At 40.1% G+C, this 24,016-nt stretch overlaps 1 protein-coding gene across 3 annotated transcripts in view; it reads right to left on the bottom strand.

Annotated features, from left to right (window-relative positions):
- The window catches only part of npr1b (natriuretic peptide receptor 1b), a 76,704-nt gene that overhangs the window by 8,826 nt on the left and 43,862 nt on the right, over positions 1–24,016 (bottom strand). For all 3 annotated transcript variants that reach the window (XM_076280370.1, XM_076280371.1, XM_076280372.1), the window contains 10 exons: positions 20,460–20,554; positions 13,952–14,087; positions 12,129–12,213; positions 11,664–11,784; positions 11,453–11,527; positions 11,273–11,350; positions 10,857–10,961; positions 10,035–10,106; positions 8,763–8,922; positions 8,300–8,455 (listed from right to left, as the gene is read on the bottom strand). In XM_076280370.1, coding sequence (XP_076136485.1) covers positions 8,300–8,455; positions 8,763–8,922; positions 10,035–10,106; positions 10,857–10,961; positions 11,273–11,350; positions 11,453–11,527; positions 11,664–11,784; positions 12,129–12,213; positions 13,952–14,087; positions 20,460–20,554 — 1,083 coding nt within the window. The remainder of the gene's footprint in view (positions 1–8,299; positions 8,456–8,762; positions 8,923–10,034; positions 10,107–10,856; positions 10,962–11,272; positions 11,351–11,452; positions 11,528–11,663; positions 11,785–12,128; positions 12,214–13,951; positions 14,088–20,459; positions 20,555–24,016) is intronic.

Raw genomic sequence — 24,016 nt, 5'->3', positions numbered from 1 at the left:
ACATTTATTGGAACCCCTGGGAAAGATGACTGAAAAGAGGGATACAAAATCAAACAACTTTTGGTGTTATATCTTAGTTTCTGAACTCCATAGAAAACCAGTGTGGTGAGCTTGAGAAGGGCACAAGACAGGACCTAGGAATCGAAGTCCGATCTGGAGATATTCCGTGAAGAGGAATGCTCTTAGATCCCTTGCTTTGTATTCTCCAACTTTATGAGATGTTTTAGGAGAAGACTAAGAGCTCTTTTATTGGAAAAGGGAAACTTAACAAAGAATAAAATCCAGGGGTGCTGATAACTGTGGCTTGTGTGTTTTGTTAAGAAATATTTATCTATCTATAAATTGCAGGAATGTCTGTCTGTGTGTTATTTTTAAAGCAGACCTACCTGCGGCCATGTAATTGGGCTACAGGTTTTCTACAGGAATAGCATGTTTGAAAGGGCACTGCACTAGTTTCTTTACATTATTTTTTTTAAATAAATAAACAAAGACAAGCTGTTTAGAAAAAAATGAAATAAGCCTTTAATAAAGTATGGCAATTTGTTAAAAGCACATGGGTCTTTATCAAAGGCTTTTTTCGTATTTTTTTCATAGTTTGGTGTGAATACCTGTATTAGACTCCAAACAGCCAAAGAGTGGGTTTCTATTCTCTTTGATAGCACTCTCACCATTTCCCCCCTCTTATATATCTCTAAATGAGGATTTTTCTTCTCAGAATAGATCTACTTTCCTTCAGGGTTGGATTTTATCTCATTTATTTAAATGTGAAACTAAGATAAAAGGCCAAAAAAATTCTACCTCTTTTACTCATTTCTACCAGGTGTGGAGGGTGCTGTACCACTGTTAGAACACCCACAGGTGCAAAGCACTCTGAAGCCGAGTGGATTTGGACTTTGAACCATGAGGTTGCAAGAAGTCTGCATTTCTGAGTAGCAGAACAATAGACTGGTCTCGTGTGTAAATAAATACTAGGAGAGAGTTGATTATAGCAGTATTTCAGCTCAGTGTCAGGTTATTAGTTTCAGGGCAATGAAGCATGACACCCAAGAGCGAGGAGATGAGGCAGCAACTCTGCCCAGTTTGTTTTTGTCCTTAAGGTGTCATTTTAACAGTGTTGTAGTCAAGTCACTATGCCTCGAGTCTGAGTCCAGGTTCGAGTCCCCAGTGTTCAAGTCCGAGTCAAGTCCAAGTCATTAAAAAAAAATTCCAAGTCAAGTCCGAGTCGAGTCCACTACTCATCCGAGTCAAGTCCGAGTCGAGTCACTATTGATTCACGTTGAGTCCGAGTCGAGTCCCTATTGATCAAGTCGAGTCCAAGTCCAGCACTAAAGTAAGCATAGCCTACATGTCGTTCCATTTTTTCCCATTGCAGATGAAATCCTTAAAAGCAAAAGCAAAACGGACAATCTTCTGTCTCCAAGCAGGGGTGCCATCACTTTTGTGAAAGTAGTATTGCCAAATTTCTTGCCAAACCCGATGTGTTGTATTTATTATATCGGAGAGAATACCATACCATAGCAATACCATAGCCTATAGGCCTACTCATAAATGAGCAATCCACATCCCAATCATACAGGCCATTAAGTCACATTATGCTGTTAGTGACTGCTGACAATTGTATAGGCAGTGTTGTAGAAGTTCATATTTCACAAGAGCTATAGATGGACGTTGGAGTAGGCCTATTTTGTAAGAGGTAGTGTGGATCATAAAAGGGCCTCCCCCGGGCAATTTTTTAAATTCTGGCTGTTAAATAGTCTACACCATTTTAGCGCAGTTTGGGAGGGACAGAAACAGAGCAGGGTCCGTCTTGGTAGGTTCTTTCTGACTCCCGTGACGTGAACACTGGCTACCTGCAACTGCATAATGTTATCACTTCACTGACACTATGGAGACATATTTCACGTCAACAATAGAGATGAAACTTTTGGTTAACGGAGATGCAGATCATCTGCCTAATTAATTTCTTTGCGCAAAAGGCCACATTCTACGTTCATTTCAGCGAGATGAGTGAAATAAATGTTTTTTTAAGCTGCCATCGCCATAGGCTACTAGTCTATTTGCTACGATATTCACCTGTTAGAAATAGAACAAGTTGCTATTTCCTTTTTTTTCGTGCAGTGGATTAGGCTATCAAATCGCTCGTTTGAACAGTAACAGTAATCCACTTCATTCGTGGTTTTAAATAGTTGTTTCTGGCCTACCCACGAGAGGTTCAGTTTGTCAGTTTCACTTGCAGACACGTAGGCCTACATTGACACTCTACATGGACACTCTACTAGGCAATTTAATGTTATGCTTCTATATTTTATGACTTTTTATGACAAAATTAAGAAGTAGGCCTATGCTATATCTTGATCGGGAAAACGTTTAGTTTATTTTTCTTTCATCCGATAATAGCCTGCTGCAAATTAACAGACAGAAGCACGGCAGGGCATGCCCAAATGAAAATGAACTAGATGTACCGCAGAGCGGTACAAAATATGACCGCCGCCCAGTCCAGCACATTTTTTCCACAAAAAGAAATCACGCTGAAAGGCCTATATGATTCTAACTGTCTCACTAAATTGCATTATCCACACTCAATTCTCACTGGTATCTGCTAGACAACAAGTCCCAAAACATGATTAGTTCATAGATTTCACATGTAAAATTCATTTTATACAACCCCACCTCCATCTTGCCTGTTCATAATTCTGAGAAATTCTTGATTGTTTGTGTTATGTTTATGTTATGTGTGTGGGTGTGTGTGTGTGTGAGTGTGTGTGTGTGTGTGTGTGCGTGCGTGCTTGTGTGTGTGCCTGCGTATGTGCCTGTGCATTGAAGCGTACATATGTCTACTGTGTGAGTATATGTCATACGTATGATTACTGTGAATGTGTGTGTGTGCGTGTGTATCTGTTTGTGCAGATGTGTGCACATGAAATGGGTTACAAAGACAAATATACGGGAAAAAAATGGTCATCCTAGGCCCTACAGTTCTCAAGATATTCACAGAGAACTGTGTCTGGCCTACCCTCCTTTCGGGGGGTCCAGTCCAGCGGGGGGGCTACAGATCAAAACGAAAAATGACGGTTCCATGCTATCCATGTGGGGGTACATGCCCACCAAGTTTTGTGTACCCCGGTCTTTCAGTGTCCCGGGAATCCTTGTTGGTGTACGTCACTAAATGTACACATAAATTATTTTATTGTAAGGCCCCCCATGAACGAAAGTACACAAAACTTGGCATGCATTCGGAGGGTGTCATAATGATCCTACACTTTCAATTGACCGATCCCAAGCCACGCCCCCTTTTAATATGTCACAATGAGGACTTCGAAGGACCTCGGTCAATTAGGCTTATTCGATCTACGTAATAATCAGGTAATAACGTTCGCAGCGGCCATTTTGTTGATATAGAAAATGCATAGGTGGGTCTATTTAATGCAGCTGTCAATTGACAAGCGCCACAGCACCGGTATGATCGCTGTAGGCTATTTATTTATTTGTACAAAATTTAACGTGATGGTAGGCCTATGTTGTGCAATAGGCCTAGGCTACAGTGCAGGCCGTTCTAACAACAGCAATACAGGCCGTTCTAACAGCAAATAGCCCTAGATTCACCCACTGTCAGAAACATAGCCTACCTGTCAACTTTTTTCCAGGTGTCTTCCTGTTTTAATATTTTCCCGTAAAATATCCCATATTTTATTACTTTCATAACATTAGCCCCATCGGACTTGGCCGTCTCTTTACTGTTGTCCTGTACCCCCTGCCCTTGCAGCGAAAATATGTTTTTAAAGCATCGTTTTGCTTGAGAGTGATCAGAACAGTGTGGGAGAGAGCACGATTTGATGACAATCTCATTAGACCTAGCTTAGCTTCACACCTCGTTTAATTAGTGCAGCAGTTTTGTAGTCACGACTTCTTGCTCTCAGCAGAGGGATAGCAACAGAAAGACGAATGTTGAAATTCCCCTGTATTTTGGGTGAGTAACCCGGAAAATCTCCCGTATTTTCGTTGCTCAATGTTGACATGGTCAGAAAACGAGAAGAGAATGAGACTGAGAAGTAGTCAGCGCAGGAGAGACTTGTGGCTACATATGATAAATAGCCTAGGCTAAACTTACAGCCAACTCCTCACATCGCCATTATTATATTTGTATTATTAATACTATATTATATTGTCCTCTGTGGGCTTAAGTTAAATACGTTTTAGACAGCGCAGACAGCTGCCCCTATGCAATGCGGAGACATCAGCAGTAGCCTGATGTAGTCGCCTACCATAGATTACCTTTGGACATAATTGCATTTGCATAGCATTGCTAGGTAGGCAATGTTAGCCAACGTTTACAGTAGCCTAAAGGCTAATATATTTATTAATGATGCGCCCTTTTCAGCTTGTCTTAGTGGCACGGTAAGTGGCAAATAGTAGGAACAAACTCAGCGGAGAAAGATATCAGTAGATACTTCTGATTTGTATAGTGTTTTGTTCACTTGGATTTTGGAAATGTTACAGAGAATATGTTAGCCCTTTCTGCCAGACATGTAGTTGCATCATAGATCCTCCTGTAGAAGTTATCAGACAAAAACGATCACTGGCTAACCCACTTTAAACTACTTTAGCAAAGTCCTTGGCTGCAGGTTGTGAGCAACAGGCAAACGCAAGATACAATTGCAGTCCAATGAGATGCAACTTTATTCTCTGCGATCATGGCAATGTTAGACGATGTCGTTGATGGAACAAATATAAGTTCGCCGACCTTGACTCAGGCGACTTGAACGCTTGTCCCCTTCAGCTGCGACATGTGCCGATGTATGAACAAGACAGTTAGGCTAAAAATAAATATCGGGGTAATTTACAGTTGACAATAATGACGGATCTTTACTTAATGCTATTAGATATGGGTCCATACGTTTATTTACTTATATTGACGAGATGAAGCCGTTAGGCTACTGTGCTCTGCTCAGCTCAAATCTACGCGCTACAGGCGATTGTCACATAGAATATAGCCTATAGAACTGGAATGTCATATCAACAATATGGCCGCGGCGGTGTTTGCGAATAAGCCCTATTTGGAATTTTCTAGTGTCCATTCTGTATGACAATACGCCGGTTATGCGAATGCTATAATGCTTCTTTTGTGAGTAGCCTAAGTAACTAAATAACTTGGACATGCGAAAAAGGAAAAAAAAAAAAAAAAAAAAAAAAAAAATCTGACTAAACCTATATGCGCTTCGCTGCGCGGCGGTCATAATAAATGGAACCTCGCTTCTCGCGTCAGTCAGGGAAAACACTGTTCACGAAGTCACGATGATCAGCTATCCAGCAGCAGTGTGTGATGTTTAGCCTAGGCTGAGTGTAATCTTAGGTAATGTCATGTCATGTATGAGAACTAATATTGCCTGGCAATACTACATTGAAATAGCGGCGGACAGTAGGGTGACCAGACGTCCCGAAAAATTCGGGACAGTCCCGATATCCAAGCAGTTGTCCCGAATCCCGAATCCTGCCCTAATTGTCCCGAAAATTATACTCAATCAGAATACTGAGTAGTTATTTTCTGATAAACATTAAAAACTGTCCGTATAGTCTGAGTCGACTGCATGCAGCCCCCGACAGCAGCTAAGTGTCTGGATGCAGCCCGGCTACTTTGTTTCTTTTTGACGTTCTATAATTAGGCGCGAATATGCACTGATTTCGCGAAGCCGAGGACATTGAATGTGCAGGCAGCGCAGCAGGCAGAGCCAGCGTGTGTGCAAAAAAATACGTCGGAAGTTCGGCCTAATGTCCATGTCGTTTTAACATAATCTACTTAATCTAACAATTATTTTGTATTCTTACTTAATGACCCATAATTTTTGCAAGGCTTGTTATTAGCGTTAGGCTATTATCCTTATTCTGAAAGGTCTGATTTGCACTGTTACGCAGTCATTGTTTTTTTTTTCCCCACAATGACATTTTGAGTTCATGATTTCTCTGTTGTATTTTGAGGCAGACTTGATGTTTGAATAAAAATGTGTTTTGGTACAAAACGAAAAAAAAAAAGCCCGAATTTCAGTCAATCTCATCTGGTCACCCGTCTCCAGGCATTTTGGTGTTAAAGTTAACGTTAGTTTGCTTTGCATGTGAACATGATGTGACTTGTGATACACATAGCCTACACACACACACACACACACACAGATTATGAAATCTCACATTAATGCACACACACACACACACACACACACACCTATGACACGAAGCAGTAGCCTAACATTCCCTTTCTAAAATTAGTATTACAAATAATTTAGATATTAAAATCATATAGCAAATTATAGCCTAATGACATACTACAATTATAGCCTTATGATATATTACAAAAAAAAGTCGATCCTCGACGAGTCATCGCGAGTGCGAATGCATGAGTCCGAGTCCAAGTTCGAGTCATTCAGTGCTCAAGTCCAAGTCAAGTCACGAGTCTCTAAATTTATCTAATGACTCGGACTCGAGTTCGAGTCTCGGACTCGAGTAGGCTACTACAACACTGCATTTTAATTACAGTTGCTGAGGGTTAAGGACTAATGTTGCTAACATTAAGCTTGGCTTACAGATACCTTCAAGAGATTTAGCTACAAAATAAAGAATCAGAGCAAGTCCTTTATCTGTCTCACATTTCTCTCTGGTTCACTCAACCAAAGTGGTTGCTGATATGTGGCTGTCTCCTGAAATGTCACTATACCCCTGTGTCCAAGTCTAATTCAACAGTCATGTACAGATACAGAGTCCAAACAGAAGGAGCATTCCAAACTGGAGCTTTAATGCTCACTGTATAACCTAAGCTGGGCCATAAAAACACGTTAGTCTATGTTACCCCTGTTTAGAGATCAGCATGGACAGTAGTCTGCAGTCTGCACACAATCCTCTTCTAAACAACTGATCTCCAGCATAAATCCAGTGTCAGGCAAAAACATGTCCATGATAAATGTATCCAGCACCACTACCCTGTCATATTCCAAAGTTCATGAAAAAGTAATGTATTGTTTTATATTCTTTTGGTGGGAGACTGCCAAGAAGGTAATGGGGTTATGGATTATGCTGGCATTGCAGTTTTAATATTGACAGTCTATCAGTAAAGAACACTAACATCATCTGACTTGTGTGCTTTTGCTAAGCACACAACTTTGTAAATATTGCATTTTGTCAGTAAATTATACTGAGGTGTATATATATAATACAGTATAATATTATCTGTTAGTAGTCTGACAAAAAATGTGCAATCAAACAATCAGTGTTTAAAAAATAAACTAATTATGCATGCTTTGAGTTTGATTAGCCTTTGATTAAAAACTCGAATTGAGTGATTAATCATTGCCTTCTATTAATCTGAAATTAGTAAATCAATTTGTGTTCCTTCAAGGTTGGATATGTCTTCATTGTTGTCATTGTGAAACTAAGATAAAATGCTAAAAGATAGTTTTTTTTATTATTATATAATACCTCTTTATTCATCTTTACCTAGGATGGCAATTTGTGGAGGGTGCTGTGTCTGCGTTTTTATTTGGATGTTTCACAAAAAGAACCACATGGATGTCGCACAAAAAGGAGCACAAATCCATGTCAATAACCATGCCCCACAAAAAAATTAGTCTCTGATTGGCGTATGGCTCCAAAGATGATCCAATCAGTTGAAGAGTCCACTGTGCCATTACGGAGACACAAACTGCTCAGCACGACACCGAATTGATCAGTCGTGACAGGCGCTGTCTGTGTTCCTCTTGAAACCAAAAAAAAAAAAAAAAACGATGGTGTTTCTCAGACATTTGGTATGACAGAGCCAGCGAAAAAGAAGCAAAAACCGAGAAAACAGTAAGGAAATTGCCAATACTGCATAGTTTACCTTTAATTGTGAAGCCTACCTTGACCTGAGAGTCTGGTGTGTGATGATCAGGCCATGGCCTTATTAAAGCGGCATTGTTAAATCTACAATAAGCTATCAGTACAATGAATTTGGATTTGGAGTGAAAGACCAGAGTGCAGAGCTGTGACCCTAACTGTAAGTAACCTGCCATCTGCCTCAGTGTCAAAGCTGCACTACCTCATACTTACATGGAAACTATTGTGTTCATTTTCTTGCATTCATCTAAAATGATTTGATCCTTCTGACATTTCCTCGGAGTTTGTGTGATTGTGTGTGTGTGTGTGTGTGTGTGGTTTTTGTGTTGCATCTTGTGCTTGTGATATGCCCCTCTGGTTTGGTCTGTCAAGATGCATACTGATACAGTGTATTATTAATATTTTAGCACTTCCTGGCTTGTTTTCGCATGTGACCACTGACCTTTCGGACTTAGGGAGTCCTCGTCCAGGTAAAAAACTCCACAGCGCAGCGCCACTTCCTGCAGGATGATGCCGAAGCTGTAGACGTCGCCTTTCTGGGTGCCTGCCGGTGGAGGGCATTCCATCCTCAACAGTTCTGGAGCCGTCCACAGCCTTCCTGTTTGAGTGGAAAGGAGAAGGCAAACATTTAAGTTTACATAGAAGTGTCTGTAGTTAGCATTCTGTTGGAGATGAAATAGTTAATCAACAAGTGCTATGGAGTAGATGAGCCGACAAACAAATCAAAGATTTAGAGAATTGGAGTTGAAGTGGCAGAACTACAGTATTCACTAAAAAAGCATTACAGCAGAACAGTGTACATTCTGATTGGGAGGATTTAGGATGCGAAAACCCTGTTTCTTTTTCTAGAACCATCTAGAGAGAAGCTTTTAATTACTGGCTGATAGAGGAAAACCAAGACTGACGTGCATAGTAGGAATGGGCATCCTTGATATCAGAATCGGTTCGGAAGCTGGAGAGGCCGTAGTCGGTGATCTTAAGCACAAAGCGATTATCCACCACACAGTTGGAGGACTTGAGGTTGCCATGGGAGACGATCACACTGTTATGCAGGAAAGCCATACCCTGCAGAAGTGATTCAGAAAGACCTTGTAAGATATGAGCACCAGGCACACCAGGCAATGTAAAAGGCTATTCACACATACACTCACACATACACACACACACACACACACACATACAGAGAGAAAGAGAGGTATAGATAGATAGAGATAGAGAGAGAGAGAGAGAGAGAGAGAGAGAGAGAGAGAGAGAGAGACAGCAGCATCTCCATGTATTCCACTCATAATAACCATGCTCACTATGGCAAACAAATTATTGTGATGTACAGACAGGACAAAATGAGAAATTTAGAAAATGTGGATGTATGAAGTAAAGATACACACACCACAAACTTGGAGGGATTCATTAGCTATGTACGTCATTTACTATTGAACTCAGTGAAACTTCATTCCACCTGTCATGTCCATACCAAGCATCCCTCCCACCTTTATCTCAGAGGTATATAGTCGATCTTATATACCGGTAATTTGGTAATGATGCAAGCAGATAGGGCAACATTTAGCATAGCACACCATGATATATCAAATCACGATTAGTATATAATAGCCTCCTATTATTGTTGTTCTTCTTGCATGCTTTCTTGCATGCAATATTTTACAGAAGACAGGGAGTTTATCATTCTCACATCCTTTCATATCCATTAAGGCTTCGTGCATGCAGGTTGGTATTTGGATGCTCTCCCCTCTCACATTTACGCGAGCAACCACTTTGTCTCATCTGAAATGTTTTCTCAGCCACAAGTCACAAAGTCAAAATAAACTCATATAGCTTCACACAGACAGGCTTGGGTTGAGGATTGCTGAACAGTGAAGTCCAACCCTTGATACTGGGGTTGGTGGTGTTGATGCAAGGAAGGAGGAAAGGAGAGGCAAAATATTACATCCTCACATAAGAGGAAGAAAAATCAAAACAAGGCAGAATGGTGATGCTTACATACATAATTCATGAGAGCACTGTACACATAACGAGTAACGGGTAATGAGAGAGAGAGAGAGACAGAGGGAGAGAGATGAAAAAGATCGATGGAAAAGGAGAGAGAGGGTGAAGAGATGTTTTAATTTACCGTGTTTTTCCTGTGTCGAGAGTTTACTTTACTATGCCATAAAAAACAGTACCTTAACAATATCACTGATGAGAGAATATTTGAACATCCAATCCAGTGTGATGCTTTCATTCTCCATAATGTCCTAAAGAGGATACAGACAAACACACACACACACAAACACACACACACACACACACACGCACATACGCACACTCCTGTCAACATCCTCCATTGAATGCATGCCTTATTTAGTACAGATCCTACTTCCTTCACTGCATGCTGTTTTCCACTGATATGCAAATCACATCATATTCAACCCACGTGGTCCATGTTAAATTGATAAGAAGCTTTAGCAAGGTTTTTGTTCACATGAAAAACTCACATGAAATGTGAACTACCATGATGACAGGTTTCATACAACATCATGCGAATCAAGTGAATATGCAATACACCAACAAAGTAAAACACGTTCAAAAGCAAGCAACTGTCAATCTTACTGTCAATCAACAGATACCAACAACTACTAACACATTCTTCAGTTATTCCTCGTTGTTGCTGTGGCCGATTATGATCCACAAGCCCTTGATATGGGGTCCAACAAATACCAACAAATTATTCAGTCATTCCTCTTTGTGAACATTGGAGAACTTAATAAGTGTATTGACACGCCTGAGCGTTGTGCTATCCCACCTGTGTTTGCATGTAGGGTCATGCACATGTTATTAAATTAGCAAAATGCTTTTGCCCAGTAATTAAGTTAGCTGTCCTTCATGTGCCGACAGCCTGGGCACATTAACTGCCTTGTTGTGCATCGTACAAATCAGAACCCAATGTGAAGTGGCAAGGTGTGTTGAACTTTCTGGGACTTGTCTGTGGTGAATGTGAATATTACCTGCAGGCTACCACGTGGACAGTACTCAGTGATGATGCAGATGTTGGGAGAATCGATGCAAGCACCAATGAAGCGTGTCAGATGCTCATTCTGGACATCTCGCATCTGGAGTTCAAAGGGAGAGATGAATGATACAGGAACAGGGACATATATTTATACATGTATACAACCCGAATTCTGAAAAAGTTGGGACCCTTTGTAAAATGTGAATAAAAAAAGAATAGTTGCTGTTGTCTTTGAACTATTCTCAATTAAATATAGAGTTGACATGATTTGGAAATCATAACATTCTTATTTTATTCACATTATGCAAAGCGTCCCAACTTTTTCGGAAATCGGGTTGTACAAGGACTTATCACAAAACTCACACACACCACGCATACACACGCACACACATCTATTTTAGAAGCACTCACATGTTTCAGCTCAAAGAGCACTTTTCTTGTCAGCTCAATGCGTTTCCTGTCGATGTATTTGATTGCGACGATGTTACCCTGGGAAAAACACAAAGCACACTGTCAGCGTTCCTCTGACTTCCCACTCCAGATACTAGATCCCTTACTCCTTTACTGTCAAATACACCTCATCAAACCTACCTTAAAGTAGCCAGTCTTGGCAAACACCTGGAAGTTGCCATCTCCAGTAAGCAGAGAGCCGTAGTTGGAGCCTCTCTAGATTGCACAAGAAAATATTTATTTTCCCCAGTGCACCATAGGTCATGAGTATTTATAAATACCAATATATCAGCACGTATTTGACATTTCAGGCATCTGTCGGAGTACTGGTGGGGGGTAGTGGACGGCTCACCAGGGAGAGGGTGAGCTTGCTGCCTGCGCTGCGCAACACCTTCTCCAGGTTACTCATCTGAATGTCCTCCCAGGAGATCCTCCAGAGCTGGGCCACCAGCTCATTCTCCAGCTTCAGCTTCCTGTGCAGAGGCGATTAAGTGTGTGTGTATGTTTGTGTGTGTATGTATGTGTTTGAGTGTGTGTGTGTGTGTGTGGGGTGTGTGTGTGTGTGTGTGTGTGTGTGTGTGTGTGTGTGTGTATGTATGTGTTTGAGTGTGTGTGTGTTTGGGGGGGGGGGGGTGCATGTGTGTGCATTTGTGAGTTTTTGCACACGAAAAAGTGTATGAATGTGCATGACAGAAATAGAAAAATTAATATTCATGTGACAAAATTGATGGAGAATAAGAGGCTCATTTCTACATATAATACTGAAGGGTTATGAACTGAGTATGAGTGAATGTAATCATATGCAGCCCACACTCACCTGTACACAAACACTGTGACTGTGAGGATAATGATGATGACAAAAAATACCACAATGGTGACCATCTGCTGCATTGTGATGGTTCCTAAGAGACCGGGAGGACAAGGAGGAACTGAATACTCATGCGTTTCAATTGTAATTTTCAACACTTAAGGAATGCACACCAAGAACTAAGAACCTCACACACCTGAAAAAGCGTCTACCAAATATATTACACAAGAACCAGCAAGTCTTCGACAACCAGTTAAAGAGATACAGAACTTGATCTTTCACTGAATTACCTGTCCCAAATACCTAAAATAAAAGCCCAGGAACAACTGAACATGGCACTTTTAAATGTTTGCTTATTATGCAGTAAGTCTTTTATCATCAATTATCTTAACTGCATATTTGAACAGAAACCAGGTTAAATAGCAATGGACCAGCTGTACTCTCGGATATATGCCCTCCTAAATATACAGTAATTTCCTGTGTATTAACCGGATTGTGTATAAGCCACAGAACAGTGTTTTATGCAAGTTAAAAAAACAAAACCATATTAATACCATATTAACTGCCCCCGTGTATTAACCTCATAGCTAAAGAAATTTTGCAAAATCAATGTATAAACCGCGGCTAATAGTTGGGAAATTACGGTAGCTCTGAATATTCTTCAGGGACTGAGAAAAAAGGTTGTGGGATCGTTTCTATATTTGCAGATCTTATCTACAGTGTTGCTTATGTGAAATTCAAAAGGAACAAATATTTTCAACAAAAAACAACAATACAATCTCTGTTTCAACAATTGATATGTTGTCTTTGCACTATTTTCAATGAAATATAGGGTTCACATGATCAATCAATCATTGAATTCTAATTTTATTTACAGCATGGTGCTGTAATCAAATTAAAATGAGCATATATACATTTTTCATGATATAGTCAAAATTGTCAGTTTCAAAATGTGATATGTTGTCAATGTCTTTTTCGCAATAAAATAAGGGTACAAGATTTGCGGATAAGGGTACAAGATTTGCGGATTTAGATTTATTTATTTATTTTTTTATCTGTAGCCTAGGCCCAGGTAGCACCCGATGCGCAATGGACGCACTGTGTTATTCATAGGGAAGCGCTCGTGTCAAGGCAGCTTAGTTAGTCCCGACCTGAATTAGATTTTGAACGAGGTTGTGAGAATGGTGAATTTCATCAAGACCCGGCTTTTAAAAGCGTGTCTATTCTCCGCACTTTGAGACGAGATGGGAGCTGACCAAAAGGCTGTACTGTTTCACAGCGAGGCAAGGTGGCTTTCCCGAGGTAAAGTGCTGTCGCGTGTTTGAGCTCCGAGTCGCCTCTTCTTGGAGGAAGAGCGCATGTTTGAATCTGCAAGCACGTTCACTAATGAACATTTCTTGACGAAGCTGGCCTATCTTAGCGATATATTTGGAAAGCTCAATGAGTTAAATCTCCAGTTACAAGGCAAAGACAAGCACCAGATAAGATCACTGCATTCAACAAGACGATTGTGTGTGAGATTAGGTGCAGATCTATTTAAAATCATTATATTCAGCACATTTGTAGGCCTATCATAGCCTATGTTGACTATTGATGAGATTTGTATCATATGTTTATGATCCTATTCACTATTCTTGACAAAATTGATAAAAATAAATATTAATAAAACAATTAAAAAAAAACCTTGTTAACAATTGGTGGTGTTGGGGGTACTCCGTAAGATCATAATGTCTCAGGGGGTACATGCCTGTTAAAAGTTTGGGAACCACTGCTCTAGGTAAATTAACAAATGGAAGAATGCATATCAGTCAGTGGATATCAGGCATACATACTGTCAAGACAGACTGGACTGTCATTCTTAAAGCCACATTCCGGCACGTCAGGTGGGATGGAGCCCCCTGGCCACTGGATGACCATCCCTGGCACAGGGGACATCTGCTTCTGAGTGCCATTGTACACCATCACAATCTACAGATCAACCAACAAAATGTTATGTATTAGAAAGAGAATGGGAAAAGAGAAAGGAGAGAATCAAAGAAGACGCAGTTAAGGTGAGGGGGAGAAGGGGACTGAAAATACTGTAATGTCAAATAACAGGGTAAGCGAGTAAATGCTGCACATATTTCTTTATACAGCAGCACGACTTTACTGTGAAATTCCAATGAAACGTCTTCAATTTTCTCACCCATTCACATTGACACAACGTGTGAGAAAAAAATGTGATGTGATGCTTTTGGAGGAATAATTGGCGAAAACTCAGAGAGATAAAACTGTGTGAACTTGCAAAAAGAGCAAAACATTTCACGTCAGATATGGGGGGAGTAAAACACCTTTAATTTAAGGAGGAAAAAATCTGTAACAACAGACGAAACCGGCTGCTAATCATTGAATTGAAGAGCCTCCAACAAGTAACAAATCAGAGGACACACTAGGGGCTCGACCTTTGCCCAGATGCGGTAGAAAGCAATTTTGTAAACCACACTTGGTGCTACTCAGCAGCTGACATAAACGGCCTCTCATTACAGCAGCCAAATTGCTGATCAAGTGTCTCGGAGCTGATGCACCGGCCGCCCTGCACACAGCATTGATTACTGGCAGCCAGACTCAAGGCACACAGGAGACAGGTATGTAGATGGACGTATTGATTCTGCTGTGATGTCTGTGCTGGACAAGCATGTCCACAGAAATGTATCAGTGTATGTCAGCAGCGCGCCAAACAACGAAAACACACATAGGGACATGCCAGGCACGCGCTCACACACACAAAAACACACACACACAAAAACACACACGCGCATGCACGCACGCACGTATACCAAATGTATATCCTGCTCTGACTGCACTGTAAAAAAGGAAAATTCAGGGCTGTCCAATTTATCAAACCATATTACAATTACATGAAACAGTCTTGAATTAAACACATCCTTATTGTGTTCAAATAGTCATTTAAATTGAGCAATCCACTTTTAATTGAATCAAGTAAGGTAAGCATATATATTGGGGGAAAAAGCAAAAGAGGTCACATTTACTTAACCACAAAACATGGACTTAAACAAACTCATGTTTCTCTTTCAAACACAATCTTATTATGTTGAACTGACATATTTTGCCACAGCAATGAATTTATCCAACAGAATCATGTCAGATCAATATGAAGCACCTAAGTACTGAACCAGTAAGGCAAATAAACACATAAGATGCCATTTCATTGTTCCCATGAGCTTTTGCAAGAACACTAAAACAGATGGGCTCCCCCTATTAAGTCAGGTTCTGCTCAAGGTTTCTTCCTAGAATATGGGAGTTTTGCCTTGCCACTGTTGCCATATTGCATGCTTTTAGGGGGTTAAGGGCCAGTCTTCGCTCATTGTGTTCCTTAACTGTCTATATATAAAGTCATAATCACAACACATACCGTATTTTCCGGACTATAAGTTGCACTTTTTTTCATAGTTTGGCTGGTCCTGCGACTCAGGTGCAACATATATATATTTATATATATGGTTTTTGACTGGTGCGACTTATACTCCGGTGCGACTTATAGTCCGGAAAATACGGTACTAAGAACATAAAGTTTTCACATGGATTTTTCTAAAGAGGGTTATGCTTAGATTCCAGTAGAATTTGGAGCTGAGATGTATCTTATGTTTTGCTTTGAGATAAACCATGCTTTGTTCCCACTAGGGCTGTAACGATACACCAACCTCATGATTCAGTTTGTATCACGATTTTTGACCCACGGTTCGATACGAATCTCGATTTTTCTTTTTTCCCCCTTTTTTTTTGGGGGGGCTAGACATTTTATTAAATAACATTTTAATAGCCTCCCTTAGAACACCAGAGGATTACAATATAATATATCTATTATTTTATATCCTGATATAAAAATATTTTTCTGAATGACTGATATTTATGACAGCACACTTTATGCAGATTAGCCTATAGCCTAGGCCTACTATTTTTTATTACAACTCTACCTCTTTAATTCAGCTGTCTGGTTGAAGCCTGGAAATATTGTAAACAAAATAGCATATAGCTTAGCCTATCATAGTGTACTGATTGGACTGTTCAGTTTCCCCATGTGTGTTTAAGTTTCAAGGTAATACTAGTTCTCCTTGGGACAGGCCCTTTTGGGAAACGTTGGTATTGAGATGACTAGGTATGCTTTGAGTATTATTGAGTATTTTTCACGCTGAAGTGTCAACCTGGTAGGTCAAATACCTGGCAGATGAGGTTCAACTAAACTAAACCTGTACATATGATATCACACATCAGGTGAACGTGCGGAATCTAAGCTTTCCAGTGATATTAGCGCCAAGTTGCTGTGATAAATGGTTCGCGAGAAAATTAACATTGAACCGACGTGCAATTTAGGCTAATCATATGCATTTTGCACACAGTGCACACCCATTACTCTCGGTTTAATATTTCACTAACCCTTCACACAACACGTGGCAAACCCAATATCACAATAAACAGCAAACCATACCGAATACGAGGATATAAAGCATGCCTCTGTGCAATAAGTGGTTCCTGAGTAGGCTAATCCGGTTTTGAAATGGCAACACATTTCTACATAGCCTCATTGGGGCGAAATTATAATGTATTCTAATGTAAACTATTTGTCAGTAGGCCTACATACATTTTTGTAAATTGCTCAGCCATAGATTATCCCACTATCATGGTTTTTATATTGTCAGGTTCCAGCCAATCCCATTACAGATAAATGAATATTTATATTGGCATGCTTCCTAGTGACATTAATGCAAAAATATGAAGAAAATCAAATAACGAGACACAAATATTGATATAAAGCCTGACATAAGCCATATGCAAACATTCACATCATGCAGATATGGGTACATCCTGAAAAAGGAATAGCATGTAGGCCTAGGCTATAGGCTATGGCCATTACAATGACCAATATATTATCTTAAATAAACTAGCTGAATAACACAGGTGACCACTTCTGCATAATTTCATGGAGTGCTGAAATGTACACACATTTCTGAACATTTCTGAACTGTGAAATGTAGCATATGTTTTTGTGGTTGTGAACTTATTGCAATATCACCATAACTATTCCACCTGTGTGTGCATGGTTATAATTCTGAAGTGCAAAATAGCTTAGGCTACAGCACAAATATTTCCATAAAAATAAGCAAGTCTGACCTCTGAATTTATTTTGAAAGTGCACCTGATTGATGCATTTAAAAGTTAAAATATACAAACATTTCTTAAATTCTTACAAAACACACACCCACTTTTTAAAATTGTTAGTTTGGACCCCCCCCCACTTTTGCCGTGCGAAATACCAGTGCTGTTTTCAGCATCTGTTTAGTGCTTCATTGTCATATTCATTGGATTCTCCCATTTGAGCGTAAATCGCTCATAAACTTTTTTTTTTGTTACACGCATTCTCCCATTCCTCTTCTGTCACACACACAGTGACAAGCGCCAAATCCCCGGCAGTGTTGAAGAGATCAGTCATCCCCCTCACTTTTGATAAGGTAAAAAGCCAAATAAATAAGGTACACCAAATAAATAATAACCTATAGGTTTACGCTAGGCTATGTAAAACTCCCCATTAACAGCATCACGTCACTAACCAAGACTGCACAATCTCTATTCACTCTGTTGGATATCTGAAGCCAGTTTGTCTACTTAGATACTGTAAATCCTCAAATTATGGCCGGGGTCTTAAGACAAAGTACAGGCCTTTAGGGGCAGGATTGTATTCGAGACAGCCCTTTATTTCTTATGCGAGTTTTATTTTGAGACATGCGTTTCTTGGAGCGGCATACTGGTAGGCCTTCAAAAGCATGACATTTTCGGTTTAGTTTGATATTTAATTTACTTTTGGACCGTTTGATTATATTGTTAAATGTTGGGACTGATGGGCACTGAAATCTGGGGAGGTATTTGATGATCACTATTACGTTCCATGTAGTTGAAAGAGTGTCGGGATTTCAAACAAACCATCCGCTTTCATGCGTTCATTGAATGTCTGCAGTGCTGTAATGGAAACCTTATTGCGTAGCCAAGTAGCCTTGAGTTATTTTTAAATTATGCATGATTTACTTTTTATTAATTTCGTAGGCTGGCTTTATTTTGTTATACAGTATAGAAGTATCTAAATAACCTGTTAAAATGTACCAGAATTCAGGAAATTGCATCTAGTCCAAAACATTTTTTTCTGGGGGAAGACCCCCATACCCCCCCTCTGAAATGTCCCACCCACTTTCACAATGCCTCCGACACCCATGGTCCTAGTAGTAGGCTAGATCCCTTTGATACCAATGTTCATTTAACTCTGGGACCCTGGTCCCAGGGATGGATTACTGCACGGGCCTTCCGGGCCCAGACCCAGGCGCCCAAGGTGTCAGGAGGCCCTGAAGCCCAAGCCTTTGCATGGAATCATTGCCTCAATATCAACACATCAGGATGTAGGCTATGAATCTGATTGAATTTAGTATTGGCCATCCCCAAAATGCTAGCCTGACGAGCCAGACCCACATTAAAATGTAGGGTCTGGGCACTCACCGTTCGCAGTGCTCAGTCCGAGGGGCGGGATAATCGGTTGTCTTCCCTCTGCACGCAATAGGACAGCACTGAGTCCCATGCGTTTTCCCACCAGCGGAGCTAGTTGGCTAGTTCAAACTTTTGCCATCTCAAAAAAAGCTTAACTCGTGTCACACTGTTGGCCAACAGCAATATCCATCTTCTTTGTTTTGAAGTAGCAGGGAATTCAAGCCAAACTGTTGCAACTCTGCCATTAATCATTATGTTATGCCCCCCTAACGACTCTATAGACGATTTGATTGGCCTGATAGAAGTTTAATTTTTCGAGCTCACAAGCCAACGGAGAGTTGCTAGACTAGCCCTGGAAGCAAATGTAATTTGCTGCCGCTAGGGTATGTCTAGATTTCTAAGCTACCAAAATGCACCAGAATACAGGAAATCACATCAAACAAATGAAAAATTCTGGGGGAAGACCCCCAAACCCCCCTTCCACATATGCGACAATTAGTGGGGAGCCCTTAATACATATGGGCCCAGGGGCCCGAAAGTTCATAATCCGTCCATGCCTGGTCCCTACACCTGAGAACCACTGATGTACGTTTTTTTTACTGTATGGTATAATGCTGAATGAGCCAAACAAAAATTTCCGCAGCAAAATTTTGGTTGGCCCCACCAAATCTCACTCCAAGGTTTTTTGAAAAGTTGGCAGCCCTGGATCAGTCAACTTCAATGCAAGAGTTTTAAACAAATATGTGCAGCATGGTAATGATGCTAAGCGGATTTAATAGTAATTTAGCTAGTCGTCTTCTATGCGTCCTTGCTTTCACGATTGTGAATGTTTTATTTAAGTCGCGCGTGTTCATTGTGCAGGAGAGGGAGGGAGAGTGAGAGGGAGGGAGCGCGAGAGAGAGCGGGGCAAGGAGAGGGGGTTTACTTCTATACTGTTTGGTAAAGTTGCACACATAGTCTACAATGAAAGCAAGGAGAGGTATGAAATGTTTATTTATTTATTTATTTGTTTTTGGACAACGTAGGCTACCGATAAGTAAAGCGGGAGTTGTGGGTTGCTTTTGCGGCCGCCTAAGCTGCAGTGCACTGCGTGAAACACTAGAAAGGGTGTGTCGCGATTCTGCCTTTTCACACCGCGACACAGTATCGTGGATATGAATGTCGCGATTTCGGTTTCGAATCGTAAATCGTTACAGCCCTAGTTCCCACCATGATTGCATTAGGTATTGAACATGCACAAAACATCAGCATGGCACATGTTTTCAACTTTGATAAAATCAAGTAAATCCAGCAATTTCTTTTTTCAGTGTGTGTTTTCTATTTACCAAGGGACAATGTAAGTTCTCTCACAGCTCAAGTCATATGCCAAATACACACCCCTCAATATATATATAGATGTATTCATATATACATACATGAGACTGTTGGTGAGAACATATATTCATTGCCATATTCTAATATAAAGCCAAATGCTAATATAGAAATGTGCTATTATAGAAATCTCAGGCTCAGTGTGCAAGATTACAAAATTATGCTTTCGTTGAATACATCTGTGTTTTTTGCCCAAATGTAAGAGGATTAAAGATGATAAAGTTCTGTTAAGTGTGTTTTGTTATGTCTTTGTGGTTTTGTGAGTACAAAGATAAAGCATCAGAGTACATGTTTGATGTAGGAGTGTGTTTTTCCTGTTTGTGTTTAGCTGCACAGTGCACACGTGTCTGTACATGTGTTTGTAAACGTGTGTCTGACTGGCATCAAATCCATGTGAGTCCCGTAACCCATGAGACAATATGTGGGAAGACACTTCAATACCTGGAAGACACTCGAGTTGGTGTCCGTCATGTCCCAGAGGGCGAAGTCAGTCTCACGGTCACCGTTCTCATCAATCTGCACTAATCCTGTCACTCCTGTTGGTGAAACGAGATGGTTTGCTCAGATGAGAGGGAGGGAAAGACACATCAGCAGGATACAAGTGGATACAAACCAACCCCCATTTAGACTTCAGTATCACAACAACAGCAGCAAAAGCAATCCTGACCGTTGCTCTCTACCTCTCATGTTGGTAGGTGAGAGTGATTGTTTTGATGGTTTCCTGCCATTTACAAGAGCCACACAGAGTATTTATTGTTCGACCTTTACTGAATGCTGGATCACTGTGAACCACAAGAATTAGAGCATTTACAGCTAGAAAACTCTCAGGATGTGTTGATAGAATGAAATTATGCAAATGACATTCTGGTGAATTTGGTCTTGGTGGACTAGATCTGCTTTTGTCAAATACTGCTGCAGCGAGTATTGTGGCTACTGCCGCAGAAGTACTTCAGCTACTGCCAAAAAAGCATGGCAAAAATGAAACAAACCAAAAAGCTCTTTGGTGCTTAATCTGCAGAGGTGGATTTCTTAACAATATAGTGTTGGGGTTCAGAGAGAACATGACTGTCAAATCAGTTGAAGCTATTACAGGATTTTGAGCACCATTTTTGTATCATGAAAAAAAATTGAGAGAATACTTTACTTATATCCCATTGTTAGCTTTAATATAGGTAAAGTATATAGATCATAGTATACGGGGCAACAGGTTATCTCAGGGCATCAAATGTCACAGTGTGAGTCACAATCCACTCTCCAAAATATTTCAGTTATGACAGTTGCTCCATAGCAATTCCATCCGGTCCTTAGACATATACCCACACAAATAAGTGCTTTTGTAAAATGTACACGTACAAATCAGGATCAGCAAAGAAGCCAGTTTTACCTAAAATTTCCCACTATGCTTCAGTTGAACAAATGTAATCAAGCCTGACCAGACTTGAAAAAAGAAAAGACTTGATAGTCCCAATGTAATGTACCCCCCTGTTGAGTAAAAATAGTAAAACATGTCTATTGTGTTATTTGAATGGAAAAAACACTGAATATGAAAAGAAAAAAACTACTAAAATACCTGGAAATACACAACATCCCAAGACTAACAGCCATTGCAAGGGTTCTATTCACTCTTTCAGTGATTGTAGTCTTTCACTTCATTGCAGAAGCAATCTGGCCATGATTTTAATTTCCTGTCCAGATATGACCAGGCCTCTCATCATTCCACCCAGGTATAATAGGCCACAGGCAATCATGTGACAAGTAGGTGAGACACAAATCACAATGTATTGAGGAAATGACTTCTGACATTTAGTCCCGCAGCTATTAGCGCCAAGGGAAATGTCAAATCCCGTGCACAAGATAGGGGGTGAGATGGGTGGGAGAGGGTCAGTGTGACAGGTCCCTTGGTCTCAACAGACAAGGCTTGTGTGGCTAAAAACTGATTAACTGTTTGTAGTCCAGTAGTAATAGGGTTACACCCGGAACAAATTAGTAACAAGCTGAATTTTTCAGGATATGTTCAGAATACCTTTAGGAATGACATACTAAAAGTCCCCGTGAATCCCCCTTGTGCTCTCTGAGATATTCAAGATGGCGTCCAAAATGGCCACCATTTGGAGATTTCTCCGTATCTCAGGCTTAAAACCTGATACAAATGCAATTAAAAGGTCAAAATATATGTTTTTTTAAGGGTAAGTGAGTCAATTTCATCATTAGTTTCTTGAATGGAGACATTTCATAATAATAAATCACTTCAGTCATCATCCTCATCATCAGAAATTGGTGTTGATTCTTCAGTTTCTCCCTCATCATCTAGTAAAGATGGCATTGGTGCTGCATTGTTGCATGTTTGACCACTGCACTTTGTACACAAGGCAGAGCAGTGTACCCCCATCTTCCTGCAGCCACATGATACTCCACAGCCATCTGCTCTGCAGCCACAAGAGATCATGTTGAGCAGAGTGTCTGGAGCAATGGGGCGGTCAGTTTCAACTGGAGTCAAGATATCCTCCATTTTCCATCCCCAATCTGTTGGCTGCAATGGCCTTACCATCCATTCCTGAACAATGAGATATGTTCTGAATGAATGTTGCTTGGCTACAGCACTTGTTGGATGCAAAGTTGCCAACTGGAAGGACGAGGAAAGTGAAGTTCTGCGGATTGCCTTATCTAATGTATCGGAACTGATCCAGTGATTCACAACTGGAAGCTCCATACAGCTTCAGGAGGAAGCTTTCACCTGCTTGTTGTACTTGCTGATGAGTACTTGCAGCATTGATGAATGTGTCAAGTAGATCATACTCTTTCTTCTTATGCACCAGATTGAATGCCTTACACTTCCCTTGGCGATACAGAGCAGATACAGTGTCACATCTAGTTATATCATGTAACACCATCAGATATTTACTGGTGTTACCAATGCTCCCTTGTATCTCGTATATGTTTATGAAATGGCTTTATTACTTGATGTTTAGGACTTTATATGTACAAGTATAATATTATATGCAATATGAAGTCAGCATTATATATAATATTATGTGCTATTACATTACAAAGGTTATAGAGGGAAAATTGCTGTCTGATTGTTGTCTAACTGTGCGTTCAGACCAAGAGCTCCCAAAGTTGCAAAATCGCTTTTGTCACTGGTAAAATGCAGCTGCTAAATAATAATTCTGTCGTTTTTGTCGCTCAAGTCGCTCACGACATGAGAGATTTGAACCTTCTATTTTTCATAGACACTAAGATGGTTTATAAACATGATTAAATGTATACAGAAATGCCTGTAGCCTAAATATGCTTTAAAACTTGCCATCAAAGTTATTCCTCTTTTGCCAAACTTTCTGAATGAACAAGGTATTCTTATTCAAAGTTTGCTTACGCTAGCTGTTTTTTGGGTCACTGTACCATTTAAGCCCACCATTTAACCTACCATTTAAGGAAAAAGGCATTTTTTGCACATATTTCACATTTAGAAAAACTTTAGTTTGTATACTCAACATTTTTAATCCTTAAGCAGTGTATCTATCAGTAGGGCTACATGTATTGACTACTGGTTTGCTCACTACGCTAACTAGCATAACTCATCTTTCTACATAAAGCCAAATGGTAAAAAATGACAATGAACTACCTGTTTATACACAAAAAACAATAAACAATAATTTCCCAATTTACATAATATGAATCTACATACTAAGTCAGTGGCTGAAAATAATTGAAAAGAGGCTCTATCTGAGGGGTTCAAAAACACCAAAGTTTTGAAGCGACTTTATCTGAGCCTCCTTGAGACTGCACAGATGTAAGCGAGCCTTATTCAATATTGACAAATGTGATTGGTGCAAAATAAAACTAACATATAATAAAGACATTGTGTGATTAGACAAAATAATGAATAGCATTAGAGAGGCCCCTCTTTTTCTAAAAAATGACTTCAAAGTTACACATGGGCTTAAATGGTGCCTGGGGTTAATGGGTACACTATGTGAATTTTGTGTTATTGTCACATT

This window comes from Alosa pseudoharengus, unplaced genomic scaffold (genome assembly GCF_046254945.1).
Source record: "Alosa pseudoharengus isolate Yale_2024_CS ecotype anadromous, Long Island Sound unplaced genomic scaffold, YU_APseudo_1.1 YU_APseudo_1.1_scf_12, whole genome shotgun sequence".
NCBI lineage: Eukaryota > Metazoa > Chordata > Actinopteri > Clupeiformes > Clupeidae > Alosa > Alosa pseudoharengus.
This window is presented reverse-complemented; position numbering and strand designations above follow the sequence as displayed.